The sequence below is a fragment of the Monodelphis domestica genome, chromosome 1 (assembly GCF_027887165.1).
Source record: "Monodelphis domestica isolate mMonDom1 chromosome 1, mMonDom1.pri, whole genome shotgun sequence".
NCBI classification, from domain to species: Eukaryota; Metazoa; Chordata; class Mammalia; order Didelphimorphia; family Didelphidae; genus Monodelphis; species Monodelphis domestica.
In genome coordinates, this window is record NC_077227.1 from 192,347,563 (window position 1) to 192,362,383 (window position 14,821).

Genomic DNA, 14,821 nt, shown 5'->3' on the forward strand with positions numbered 1-14,821 from the left:
ATCTCAGGAAGGTTTAGTGATCTCTCAAATTTGGGAAAAAATGCATTTAAAGTAAAAGAATGATTCTTTGTCCCTCACTGCTTACTAAAGAAAAGCAAAAGGATTTTGAAAAAGTTGTTACTTTTCTCCCAAAGATCTGCAAACAAAGTGTAAGAATACAAGGTGTAGCCTCCAGAAATGAGGAAGAGAAAATATCAAATACTAAAGAACCAACAAACTGCATCTTAAGGGTTAAAAGTGAGGTTTGATGATAGTCAGCAACATCTTAGCTTATCTCTTATATAACAGATTATTCATGGAAATGGAATTAGCAAATATTGGAAAATATTTAAAGAAAATTAAATAGGTGAATGAATCTTGCATATTTACCACCTTTACCTTTAAGAATTGAGAATCATTTTTGCTAGTTATAACCTGGTCAGTAACTTGCAATTTAAAGGAATTAAATCAATTTCACAGATTCTTGCATTTCTTCTGAAAACAATGAAGATGGCTGGTTTTATTGTACATTTTTTTTGTGACACAGATGAGAATTTAATTACTAGTAAGGATATTTACCTTAAGTGGCATTTTACAGTACTCATTGAGGAGTGGTACATCAAAAACAAGACGGCGCAGGAGTTGTTGTAACATGGAAGGCCGTAAGTGACTGGAGTGTGGAAAAAGGGGAAAAAAAACACATTATCAGCACACAATGAGAATTCTCAATGTGATAAAGCATGAAAACAAAAGTTCTTCAATGTATTGTAGTTCATAAGGTAATACTAAATGACCTTTAAAAAAGGAAAAAAAAATTAAGAAACTGAAGGGAATCTGTTTTTCCATAGTTTATTTCTAATTACTTCTGGTCCTTTCCTTATTCTTTCAACCAGTTTGCTTTGCTTTGCTCTCACATCCCTTTATTCACAGCCTTGTTGGATTCTGTCTTGCTCTTCATTGAGAAACTTTTATTAAAAGCAGTCTATACTTCCTGACTCTACTTGCTCTCCATTCATTCATTATTTAATCATGTGCTTTTCTAATCTTCCTCTCCACTGAAACCATTCTTTTAAAGACTATCAACGATTTCATTGCCAAATCCAACAACCTTTTCTCAGTTTTCATTTTCTTTGACCTTTCTGTAGCATGTAGCAACTTGTCTTTTTGGACTTTCAGAGCACTGATTTTATCAGGTTTTCTCCCTGAGTGCTCTGTCATCTCCTCTGCTGGTTTATTGTGCTCTTACCTTCTAAATGTGGTCTCTCAATATTTTTCTTAGAGTAATATCCTCTCTTCCCATAGCTTCAATATTACTAAATGGATGACTTTAAAATCCATATGCCAAACTCCACTTCTTCTAATTCTACATTTATAAATGTCTCCTAGACATTTTCACCTGACTACTATATTCTCTTCAGGACCATCATTCATATACTAGCTTTTCTCTCTTCCTGTCCCCTCCTTACCTCTAATTTGATCAAGTTAATACACAATCCCCAACTCTCAATTCCCTTGTACTCTTATATTATTGCCAGTCATGCCTTATCAAAATCCAATCATACATTACTCTTACCATCTGCCACTCTGTTGAATGGAAACTGTGCTCACTATAAATTTATGAATCCATTATAAATATGTTATAAATCTTCAACTATACCCTGACTGCTGCAAAGGTGATCCTTTTAGAACTCCCTAATTAATTCACTATCCCATTCATCACAGTGGCTTTCCAAACTTCTTAATTTCTCCTTGAACCTCCCATGGCTTCAGCACAACCTCTCAGCTGAAAATTTTGCCTCATATTTTTCTGAAAAAAAATAGAAGTTATTTTCAAAGCTTCTCTATATTTCCCTCCACCTCATCTCACAGCATCTAAATGCCTTTTGTTAGTAGGCCTCACCAGCCTAACACGAAGAAGTGGTCCTTTTTGCCAAGACAAACCATTCCATGTCTGCTCCTATTTTATCCCATATTCTTGAGCAGATTACTTCTTTTATCCTCCCATTCTCTCACTTATCTTTAATCTCTCCCAGTCTACTGGCTGCTTGTCTACTGCTTAAAAACATGCCCACATCTCCTCCATTCTTAAAAAAAACTATCATTAGAACCTTTTATTTCTGCTAGCAAATATCCCTATCTCTTCTTTTTGTGGTTCAACTCCTTGAGAGTTTCTTTTCTTTATCAGTCAACTATTTGAAACTATTTTCTGTAAAGTTACTAATAATTTCTTAAATTAACCATTATTAATGGCCTTTATTCACTTATCCTTCTTAACCTTTCTATAGCCTTTGACATTACTGATCACTCTCTTCTTGATAACTCTCTTCATTATACTACTCTTCTTGTTCTCTGACCAATCTAAGAACTTCTTAGGCTCTTTCTCGATCTTCATTGAAGACATACCCACTAACTACTTATCCCCCTGGGCTCTGCCTTAGTCCCTCTTATCTTCTCCTTCCATGCTATTTCATTTAGAAACCTCATCAGCTGTCATGCCTCCAATTATTATATCTATGCTGATAATTCTAAAATCTACTTATTGAGGCCAAATATCAACTTTCTCTCTCAGGTCTACAGATGCCTACTGGATATTTTGAATTGAATGTTCTATAGATATCTTTAATGTATCTAAAACCAAATTCATTACCTTTCCTTCCAAACCAAATTCTCCCATTATTTTATGCTCCCAGTCCCTCAAGCTTGCAATGTAGGTGTCATCTTGACTCTTCACTCTTTTACCTCCCACCCTGGATTTTTTGCCCAGGTCTATTGATTTTACACACACTCTCTGTCTGTCTGTCTGTCTGTCTGTCTGTCTGTCTCTCTTTCATTTTCTGTCTTAAAAAAGACAGAAGAGTTGTGAGGAATAGGCAACTGAAATTAAGTGCTTCCTTGGGCTACATAGCTAGGAAGTATTTAAGACCAGATTTGAACCCACATCCTCCTGTCTCTAGGCCTGGTACTATATCCACTGAACTACCTGGCTGTCACCCCCCAAAAAATATATATATATATATATTATTTTTTTTTTAATAAATCCTCTTCTATAATGCTACCATGCCCTGGTTAAGGCCCTATAACCTCATGCCTTGACTTTTGAAGTAGCCTAATGGTTGGTCTCCTTGCCACAATTCTCTTTACACTTCTTTCCATCCTCCACAGAGTTGTCAAAGTGATCTTCTTTTGTGACAGGTCTGACCATTCTACCTCCCTGCTGAAGGAACTCCAGTGGTTGCTAATCACCTAAAGGATTAAATATAAAATCCTACTTCATAACTTGCCCATCTTCTACCTTTCTAGTCTACTTAATACCTTGCCCTTTTCCCTATATATTTAATCTACAATCCAGTTACTGATCTCTTTGCTGTTCCTTGAAAAAGATGCTCTATCTCTTGACTAGGCATTTTTACTCATTGCCTCCATGCCTGGAATATTCTCCTTCTTCATCTCTGTCTCCAAACTTCCCTTGCTTCACATAAATCCCAGTTAAAATCCTACTTTCTCTAAGAAGTATCTCCTGATCCCTAGTGCCTTCTATTTATTTTCAATTTATATTGGATATAGCTTATTTGTATATAATGATTTGCATGCAGTTCCCTTTTAAATTATGAGTTCCTTGAGAGCCACAACTGTCTTGCTTTTCTTTATATCTCTAGCACTTAATATAGTGCTTGACACATTGTAGGCACTAAATGTTTATTAACTGAATGTCTCACCAATATCTTGAACCCAACACATCCCAAACTGACATCTTCCTCATTAAGTCTACCTCTCTCCCCAACTGCTCTATTTCTACTGATGACACTAGCATCTGTCCAGCCATTTTACTTCTAAATAGAAGTTATTTTTTGATTCTTTCCTCTCCCTTATTATTACTCACAAAATCCTATTAATTCTATCTCCATAATAGTTTTCCCTTTCCCCCTTCTCCTTTCTACATATTGCTAATACTCTATACATTTGCTATATTATCAGTTAAATGGTGTTAATGGATTAGTCTGTAACCTTCATCACATTTTTTTAAACCTTTACCTTCCACCTTAGAATCAATACTATGTATTGGTTCCAAGACAGAAGAATGGTAAGGGCTAGGCAATGGGCAAATGGCAAAATAGGCAAAGTAACTTGCTCAGAGTCACACAGCTAGACAGTGTCTGGGGCCAGATTTGAACCTAGGACCTCCTGTCTCTAGGCCTGGTTCTCAATCCACTGAGCCACCCAGCTGCCCCTATTCTTTTCAAACTTTGAGTTTTCTCCTATTTGTTCTTCCTTCCTTCATATCTTAAAGGATGAAGGAGAGGGCTCCCTTCCTTTGTCAAAGCCAATACCTTCACCTGAGGCTTTGATCTTATTTCCTCCTGTTTTCTTTAGGACTTTGGATCCATAAGTTTTCTGTTTCCTGCCCATTTCCCCCTCTCTACTGGTCCTTTTCTTCCTCCTACAGACATCTACCCTAAAAGACAATCCTTTAACACTGTTATATTGTCCATGTTAGTTTCTCTTGCCATGACTTCTTTACATCCACTTGTTTTTTTAATCCCTTGCAACTTCTCTTCTCTCTAATGTGTCCTCACTATATGTAAAATCTTGGATCCCATCATTTCTCTGCTCAAAAACATTCAGCAACTCCATATAGTCCATCAAATATAGTATAACCTTTTTACTTAGGCATTCAAGTCCCTGCAAAATCTGTTTCAATTTGTTTTTTTATGCCTTAACTTATATGACTCTTCTTTGTTTCTACTCCCCAAATCTGCATTCTAATCAAATTGACTGTTTACCACCTCTTGTTCTGCCTTCCTCTGTTTGTGCTTTGTGCATGTCATCCCTATGGCTGAAATCCCTCACCTCATAACCTCTGACAGCAGTCTATCCACAGCAGGCCCATGCCACTCTTCCATGAATCTCTGTTTTCTCTGCACACTTTGAAAAAAATCCTCTCAAGTTTCTATAACATTGGATCTTTTCTTTGTACTTTTATTCTAATTTGTATTCTAGTTTTATCATTTTTTATTATTTCAGTAACTGAATAAATGTTTGTTTTCCTAGTAGAGATCAGAGAGATTTATCTCCAGGCTAGCAGAAGGATGTTAAATTTTTAGTCACAGTAACTCAAAGAATATCTAGTAAAAGTGTAGGAGGGTTAAAATCTGCAGCCTGTAGGTTTTCAACCTAGGAGTTATCTGAGATTCTGTCTTTTCTTTAAGTACTGGCCCCTACCTCCACTCTCTTGCCAATGCCTGTCAATTTTACCTTTGCAACAACTGTTGAATATGTTCCTTTCTCTCCTGACACTGCCACCACCCCAGTAAAAGCCCTCATCACCTCACACCTGACCTATTGCATTAGTCTGCTGCTGGGTTGGCCTGCCTCAAGTCTTTCCCGACTTTAATCCATCCTCCATTCAGCCACTATTTTTCTAAGGTATAGGTCAAATCATGTCAAACCTTCCCCCTACATAAACCCCAGTCATTCAGGAAGGCCTCCAAGATCACAAGCAAAATGTTCTGTTTGGCATCTAAAGGTATTAATAAATGATTCCCCTCCCATCTTTACCTTATTCCCAACCAGTTACTCTTTGATTCAATGAAACTGGTCTCCAGGTGGCTGAATGGACAAGACACACCATTTCTCAGTTCTGTGCATTTTCTCTATACTAGAATGTTTTCCCTCCTCTACTCTGATTACTGATCTCCCTGGCTTTCTTTTAAGTCCCAAAATAAAATGTCACCTTCTACAAAAAGCCATCCCCAACCCCTCTTAATTCTAATGCCTCTCTCTGTTAATCAATTCCTATTAATTCTGGATATAGCTTGTTTGTACATATTAGTTTACTTACTGTATCTGTCCTCCATTAAATTATGAGATCCTTGAGGGCAAAGCCTGTCTTTTGTCTCTTACTGAATCTCCTGCCTTTGGCATAGTGCCTGGCATATAATAGACACTTAGAAATATTGGCTGACTGATCGGTAGAAGGAGACTTTTACCAACAATATCCCAGATTTCATGATTTTGCACCAAAGTAATGAAGAAATTTATTTTCCCTGATAGATTGTCAGCCAATCCCCAAGGGTAGAGGCTGTATCATTTCATCTGTGTAGCTCTGGCCCCTAGAATATGATAAGAACTCTATACTTATTTGACTAAATCAAATGAATTATGGAAGAATTATGGAAGAATTACCCTGATAGCTTGAGGCCTTCGAGTGACTCAGAGAGTATGGATCTCACTAACTTCCAAACCACTCCAAAAGGCCAAAATCTTGTGTAAGATGAAGAGGTGGCAGTGTAATTGTTCATCATATATAAAGTGGGGTTTTAGGTACCTTATTCTCGGTATTGGCTCCCATCAGCCAGCATTGGCTACCATCCTAACTACCTGTGATAGTCAGATAACAAGGGGTCTGGGAAGTCAGTCAGAGAAATATGGTGATGGGAGACAATTGAATGGAGAGGTAAAATGAATAGGGAATGGGGCAAAGAGGGTCTTAGAAGAAAGTCTATGGCTGAGTCTAATTTATAGGAAGATGACCCAGATTTCAGATTTGAGTATTTATAGTTTTATGCACATGTGCAATTATATACAATTGAATTCAACTGAATGAACATGAATGAGAAATACATAAGGATGGTACTTACTTGCAGATAGCAAGCAGGCATTCTTCTATGGTATCTCTTTGTGCTTTGGTGAGGGAGCGTCCCTTGGAGAGTCTATAGATGGTTTGAAGTGTGGAATCAATCAGAGAGGTATAATGCTCTGTTCCAGCGAACAAAGGAGCATGTCTTGTGAGGAGCGGGAGCACAGCAGAACACAAATATCTATTCAGTGCAAGGGCCGCCTCTGTGGTACTCAGAGAAACCTAGGGAAAAGAGGAAGAGATAATGATTAATTTTATCTGGAAATGCTAAGCAAAGCATAATACACTCACCACATGATCCTATGAAAAAATAAATATGCCTTACACATTTCTGTGCTTCACAGAACATAAAGCAACAGATTATTACTGTTCACTTTGTCACTAGAGGTACTTTTTTACATGGACAATGAAATAAATTAGGTCAATAGTGAAAAAATTAAGTAAAACAAAACAAAAACAAAAGACCAACTGTGAAGATAGAACTAAATCTCCCCTTGTCTATTTTTAGCTAATCAAATCAAGTACTTATAGTGCCCCAACTTACCATTAAGTATGAGAGTTCATGAGTCACTTTACTAAGCTCATACCTCCAAAGGCCCCTCCCTCCCTTTCCACCCTTTGGGCAGTGCTAGGAAAATTGAAAGACTGCAATTGGTTTTCTGTGAAGAAGGGGGAGTGACAGGAAGTGATGTGGAAAAAGGAGCATAAAAGAAGAAGCCAATACGGTCTAGATTTAGTCCCTTCCTGGCATTTGGAGAGATTGGTTCTGGAGATTCCTTTCCTGGATTGAAGGAGACTTCTCCCCTGGATCCTGCATTGGCTTGCTGAGTGAGTGGCTGAGATTCCTACCTTGGCTTTGGAGGAGGCTGCATTGGGGGAACCCTTGCTGAAGACACCATTGGGACTTCTGGCTGAGGATTACCAGAAATCCACATGAGGACAGAGTTTTGGGGAAGCCCCTGCTGGGGCTGAGCCAGACTTCACCAGAGAAAGGCTGGTGGGCTTGTTAGGAATTTTTCTCTTTATCTACATGTACACTTTCACTCTTTCCTCCTCTTTGTAAATAAAAACTTCTAAAAATCATTTTGACTTAAGCTATATTTTAAAATTGATGACCACAATATTACTTTATAATTATCATATTTAGCACAAAACCTAAATTTAAACTCTTACACAACAAAACAAGCTTTAGTGTTAGTGAATTAATTCAGAGGTAAAAAAAGGCAGGCTGCCTTCTTTACTCAGAATTCTACTAAACATGTGTACCAATGAACAATAACTACTTTAGTTAGACTAGTGGGAGAATGTGGACACTTTATGCAATATATTTTTAACTTTTATATTTTGAAAGATCCTTGATTTCATCAGTGTGGGTATGTCTTCTATATGTCACTATGTCACTAATATAAATCACTGACTATATGTCAGTATGTCACTAATATAAATCACAATCCTTTTATTCTTCATGAATTAAAAAAAGATTTATTGATATGTTTGGTTTTTTTAATATTAAATATGTTTATAGATTATTTCCACAAAGAAAAGCAGTTAAGGAAACTATAATCTAGTGACTTTATCTGAAAATACAAGTAATATTTCACATCTGTAGCATCTTCTTACCTTTAAAAAAATGAACAGAAATCTATTTTTTCCCACACATAACACAACTTGGAAAAAAAAAGAAAAACAAATACCTTGAAACAAATATGCACAGTTAGGCAAAATGAATTCCCTCAATGACTATTTAAATATAAATATGCTTCATTCTGAACCTCCTTCTGTAATGGATAATATATATATATATATAGATATAGATATAGATATAGATATAGATATAATCATTGGTTCTATGAAACCTTAAATATTATCACATATTGGCCAGCCTTCCAGAGATAAGCCTTTCCCCACTGAGATGATTGGAATTTTTAATTTTTTGAGTAGAATACCTTTTGGGGAAACAGTAATTTTCTCCCTTTCACAATAATGCTTTGCTAATGTGCTTTTACTCTAAAACAGTACTTCCTTTTTCTATCATGTCTTTTTATTTAAGGAGATGAAGAATCTTTTGAATAATTAAGTATCTCCATACTTTCGGCCTCCCTATGGTTCTAACTCTTGCACCAATTAAACTTTGAGGGTAGACCAATTGTGGCTTGCCACATGTAGTACTTTAAACATTTTATTCTTGAAGAGTCTTTGACTTTTTTAATTTCTTTGTTTGGAATAATATTTTCTAAAGTAGTTTTTCTTTTTTCCCAAGCTTGCTTTTTAATTTAAAATACCAAGGTTTAAAGTCTGTGTTGATTTGATTTGAAGGATAGTTTCAAGTTTTTCCAAATAATTTTTCATCTTTATTTTCTACAATATATGTTAGTACCTAAGCTGGAATGATCTGCATTGTGATCTATTTAGATACATTACCATGTATACTACAAGATTAGATGATTGAATCATCCATTAATTATTTCTTTTGTCTCTTAGATGAACAATGAAACAAATTCTGCCACTATCTTTAGTCACCTAAATAAAACTCATGAGTTATTTTTCCATTTAGTTAACACTTCTATCTGTCTTTTGGTTTTTATTTGTAGCGAGAACATTAATATGAAATATCAACTCAGTTTTTAAACAAACTTTGAACATTAATAATGTCAGTGAATAAATTAATTCTAATTCTAATTCTGTAATCCAGTGTCTTTATCTGAAAATACAAGCAATATTTCACCTCTGTAGCATCTCTTCCTCTTCCTTGTCATTATAGAAATGGCAATGGGCTGCTTTATATCTTTGGCCAGGTAGGTGGTACAGTGATCAGAGTGCCTAACCTGGAGTTAGAAAGACTCAGCTTCCTGAGTTCAAATCTGGTCTCAAATGCTAATTTAGCTATATGACCTTGGCAGGTCACTTAATTCTATTTGCTTCAGCTGTCTCATCTCTAATATGAGCTGGAGAATAAAATGCCAAAACCAATCTAGTATCTTTGCTAAGAAAACCCAAAAGGGGCCATGAAAAGTCAGAACAACTAAACAACAACAACAAATGGGCCATTTAGTTCATCCTGCCCAAAAGATTTACCCTGATAACCAGTCCCCTAGTAATGAGTCTCTAATTCTTGGCTAGGTTGATTCTCATAGTCTGTCAATAGATAACACAGGACTTTTGTGGAAAAGTTTTGTTTTTAGTTGACCCATCAGAAAAATAATTCAATGTAACAAGTGTTTATTTAATATCTAATATGGAAAAAAGTGGGATGAGTGGTCATGACATAGTGGATAAAGAGCTGGGCTTTATATAATCCAATAAATAATAAGTGCTTATTATGGGCTAGGCACTATGTTAAGCACTGGGATATAATTAAAAAAAAAAGATAATTCATGCACTCAAGTAGCTTACAATCTAAAGAGGAGTCCACATAAAAGGAAGCCTGAAATGTGGGATAAGGGATGAGGAACACCTAGGTGTATGAAGCACAAGGTCATCTTGTTCCATGGAAATGAAACTAGGCAGGGCAACAGATACAAAGTGGAGTGAGCTGAGTCCTCAATAAAGGAAGACATTGGAGGAATTCGGTAGTCCCCCCTTCAGCTGGCCATTCCGTGGGGAGACAAGGCTAAGGGTTGTGGTGTCAATCCAGACTGAGTCAGCAATATTGTGCTCAAAGGGATAATGAACTGGAGGAATTCCATGTGAACTGGGACGACCTACAGGAATTGATGCAGAGTGAGAGGAGCAGAACCAGGAGAACATTATACACAGAGACTGATACACTGTGGTACAACTGAATGTAATGGACTTCTCCATTAGTGTCAATGCAATGATCCAGGACAATTCTGAGGAACTTATGAGAAAGAACACTATCCACATTCAGAGGAAGAACTGTGGGAGTAGAAATACAGAAGAAAAACAACTGCTTGATCACATGGGTCAATGGGGATATGATTGGAGATATAGACTCTAAATGTCACCCTAGTGCAAATATCAATAATATGGAAATAGGTCTTGATCAGTGACACATGTAAAACCCGTGGAATTTCACAGTGGCAATGGGAGGGGGGCGGGGTTAGGGGAGTGTCAGAACATGGATCTTGTAACCATGGAATAATATTCTAAAATAATTAATTAAAATTTTCCAAATAGTCTGACCACAGCTCTCCCTGGACACTCCTGTGTCCTGTCTGAGCTTGTTAAAAAAAAAAAAAGATTGAGTCAGCAACATGGTAACAAGTTTAGAGTGTTGTTGGTAGGTACATTTTGTTTCTTGAAGTTGAAACCAGGTAAGAGAATAAATGCGAAGTTGCTCAGAGTCAGGAAGACTTCCCCACTTTGATATAAACTGGCTACGTGACCTTGGAAAAATCACTTCGTTTTTCAGTGTTTCAGGCAACTCTAAGATTATGTATTAGGGTGAATCACTCTATCTGTATTAGTAAATGAAGTTTCTCAGAGGAGCTCCCTGCAATATTTAGTAAAAAAAATTATAGAAGGAATGACTCTTTGAGGAAGAGGACCCATGGGTGGATATCTCTTTATATTATTTCTCATATTAAAGTCATATCCACTTTATTTTTAGTCTTGCTTTTTACTTCACCTTTTACATACTACATAGTATACGGGCTTGCCTATTGCTCTCTGGCTATTCCTCCTTGCAATTTTGTGATGTGCCTGATTTTCATTTATCTCATTTCTCAGATAGAAAAATTAGGCTCATGAGGCAGAAAAGTGTCTTTCTTCGTGGCACAGAGGCAATTAGTGGCAAAGCATCAAAAAACCTAAAGCTATTGAATCTGATGGATGCTCTGTAGTAAGCATTTACATGGAATCACAAAAAGTAGAATCTTTGCATTCTCAAGTCCTTGGCACCCATCCCATTTGGTGCACTAATCATCTGAACACAATGACTTCAGCATTTTAAAAGACTTCCAGCTGCAAGACTATTAATTTTCTAATGTGGCTTCAACTCTTTTCTGACTTAACAGGGAGCCCTCAACTTGATAATCTTATTCCCAAGAACTGCTAAAGTTATAATTAGCAATTTTCATAATTCTGAGAGACAAATCAATCAATCAAACAAGCTCTTCAGGTAATAGAATTGTATCCTGCTGGTTAAATTTACAACTTTTGAAAGCAATTTACAAAGAGGACAAATGGCTTAAAGCTACACACTTCTGAAGACTGAATAAAGAAAAGTATTAAAGGTGTTGAAAACTACTAATGTCTCAAACAGTGTTTAAGTTCCTATACACAATGTTCTCTTTAACTCACTAGCCATGGAGGCAAATTTCAGAGGACCTGTTTAAAGGTGCCTTGAATTACTGAGGTCTTTGGTAAACAACTAATAATAATTCAAGTTTATTGTACTGGCTTAAGGTTCGCAAAGCACTTCAATCATCATAATCCTCTGAGGCAGGTAATATAGGCATCACTATCCCCATTTTATAAAAAAAGAAAACTAAGATTCCAAGAGGATAAATTGTTTGCCTAGTATTACATACATACCTAGCAACTGTCAGAAAAAGGCAATATGGCATAGTAGAGATGATATTGGACTTGGAACCAGGAAGACTTGGGTTCAAATCTTGCCTCAAATACTTACTAGCTGTGTGACTGAGTAAACTAATTAAACTTTATGAACATGTTTCCTCATCCATAAAATGAGGGAGGTTTGATCTCATGGCCTTTATAGTTCATTCTAGATTTAAATCAATAATCCTATGAATTGAACCTAAATCTCTAGCTAATATATATAAAATCTTCCTACCACATCCAACATCCAAATATTCAACACCCCCAAATCCAAATGTTTTCCATAGTACACTGAAAAAAGTGCTGGCTCTGGAAACAAAGGACTTACATTCAAAGCAAATGTCCACCTCTGTTAAGTGGGACCAGTTACTTAACTTTCCTGGGTCCATTTCCTAATTTTTAAAATGAGGAGGTTGCACTAGAGAACCATTAATTTCTCCTTTGCAATGCAGTTAGGTATTATGGTGGGTATCGTGCTGGGTTTGGAGTCAGACCTGAGTTAAAAATCTGGCCTCATATTTACTAGCTATGTCACCTTGGACCAGTCACTTAACCTCTTTTTGCCTTAGTTTCCTCAACTGTAAAATGAAAAATCTCAGGGTTGTTTTGAGGATAAGTATTTATAAAGCACTTAGCAAAATTCCTAGTACATAGAAGGTATTTAATAAACTTGTTTCCTTCCTGCCTCTCCTATGAGTCCCATGCTTGGGATTAACACATTGTTGTAAAATAAAATTATATAATATGAATTAAATGACTTTATGATCATAGGCAAGAAGTGGTATAAAAGATATGATGTAGGACATTGTTGACTGGAAAAGCAGGTGAATTGTGGTAAGAGTAAGACATAACGGATTGTTTGCTTTAAGGAATTAATAGTACCAGCTTGATGTTGAAAAAATTGAGGGGAAGGACTCCAGTTCATTAAGCAGATGATCTTCAGGGGCTCTATGCAAGGGCATGTATAAGGATCCCAAAGGATGAAAAGGTATAGTTAGATTGTGATCTGTATCAATGGAGGAAGTAGCCCCCTTAATGAGATCATGTATCCGCTGAAATATGGTTCTGGAAACTATTGTCTTTGAACTATAGAGATATTCCTGGGAACATCTATAACTAGTAAAATTTTTGGTTCTAGACAATTGTCCTAAGAAAAAAAATAATCAAGCTCTTCAAACTTGTCCTTTTAACAACATTATTAAAATGAGATAGGACACAGCTTTGATTTTTAGTTTATTGAACATGTCTTTATTATAAGAAATGAAATGCCATAGTCTGTTGGCTGACAAGTTCAATACGGCACCTTTTAATGTAGCACTGAGGTGTTTAGATAAACATGTTTGAACAACAAATAGAAAAGCATGTACTATTTATCTCATCTATTACAAACTGTATGCTTTGATCAGGAGCCTCAGGGGGGTATTTATAAAGTAATTTTTTAAATTCAGGAAATTCATCAAAATGTTCAAAATTTGAAGTAGCTCCAAATGAAGCACTTTAATAATTTAATAGGATTTGCCAGTCTGAAACATAGTTTTGTTTCCACAACATAATAAGCTGTAGTGTTCCTTTTGGGGGTTCTATAAACATAGAGTTATAAAATACGTATTTCCTTAGACCAACATCTTTTACAAAATTCCACTATATATACAACAATTATGTATCTTAATATTCAAATCATATTGTAAAAAATTAGAAGAGAAACAATAAACCTTTCATAAGAATTGTTAGTAGATATATTCTTAACTAAACAAGAAAGAGGTAATTCTAAAAGATAAAAATAGATCACTTTGCTTGAAACTAAAAACTTCTGTATAGACATTAATGAATTTAGGATAAAAAGGGAAGCATTTAGATTGGAAAAACCCTTTGTATCAAGTTTCTCTGATAAGGGTTTGTTGTATAGGATATATAAACAATTTATATATGTATAAGGCTAATAGTCATTCCCCAATAGATAAATGTCCAAAATATATGAATGAAATGAAGTGAAATAAAATGAAAAAAAAAAGAATGAAAAGAAGACCTGAAAAGTATTCACAATCACATCAAAGAATGCTTTAAATCACTAATTTCAGGAGAAATACAAATCCAACCAATCCTAAAGTTTCACTTTATACTCTGCAAATTGGCAAAATTGACAAAAATGGCAACAATCAATGTTAGAGGAATTATGGAAGGATAAGCATACTAATACATAGTGGATTTATAAAATGGTATAAGCATTTTGGTATATGTGCTGCCAAAGCAAGCATAGTATAAACATTTTGGAGAACAATTTGGAATTATGGAAATAAAGTTTCTAAAATGCCCATGCCCTTTGAATCAGAGATTCATTACTAGGATATATATATAGGGAAGTCATCAATAAGAAAAATAATGCTCATATTCTCATATATTCTCATGTCTATAGTAGCATTTTTTGTAATAACTAAGAATTGGAAACAAAGTACATGCCCATTAACTGGGGAATGGTTAAACAAATTGTGGTACATAATTGTAATGGAATATTATTATTCTGTAAGAAAGGATTTGTAAGATGAATTTAGAGAAGCAAAGAAAGATTGCTATGAACTGATGAAGACTAAAGTAAGTAGAAGCAAAACCCCCCAATATATACAGTATCTACAAAGATACAACATGTAAATGAAACAATTTCATGTTAAAAATCAAATTATAATG

The 14,821-nt window shown here is 35.6% G+C and overlaps 1 protein-coding gene across 3 annotated transcripts in view; it reads right to left on the reverse strand.

The window, feature by feature from the left end:
- RYR3 (ryanodine receptor 3) overlaps positions 1 to 14,821 on the reverse strand; it is a 793,997-nt gene that overhangs the window by 181,351 nt on the left and 597,825 nt on the right. For all 3 annotated transcript variants that reach the window (XM_056810219.1, XM_056810218.1, XM_056810220.1), the window contains 2 exons: positions 6,618 to 6,838; positions 559 to 649 (listed from right to left, as the gene is read on the reverse strand). In XM_056810219.1, the coding sequence (XP_056666197.1) occupies positions 559 to 649; positions 6,618 to 6,838 (312 nt within the window). The remainder of the gene's footprint in view (positions 1 to 558; positions 650 to 6,617; positions 6,839 to 14,821) is intronic.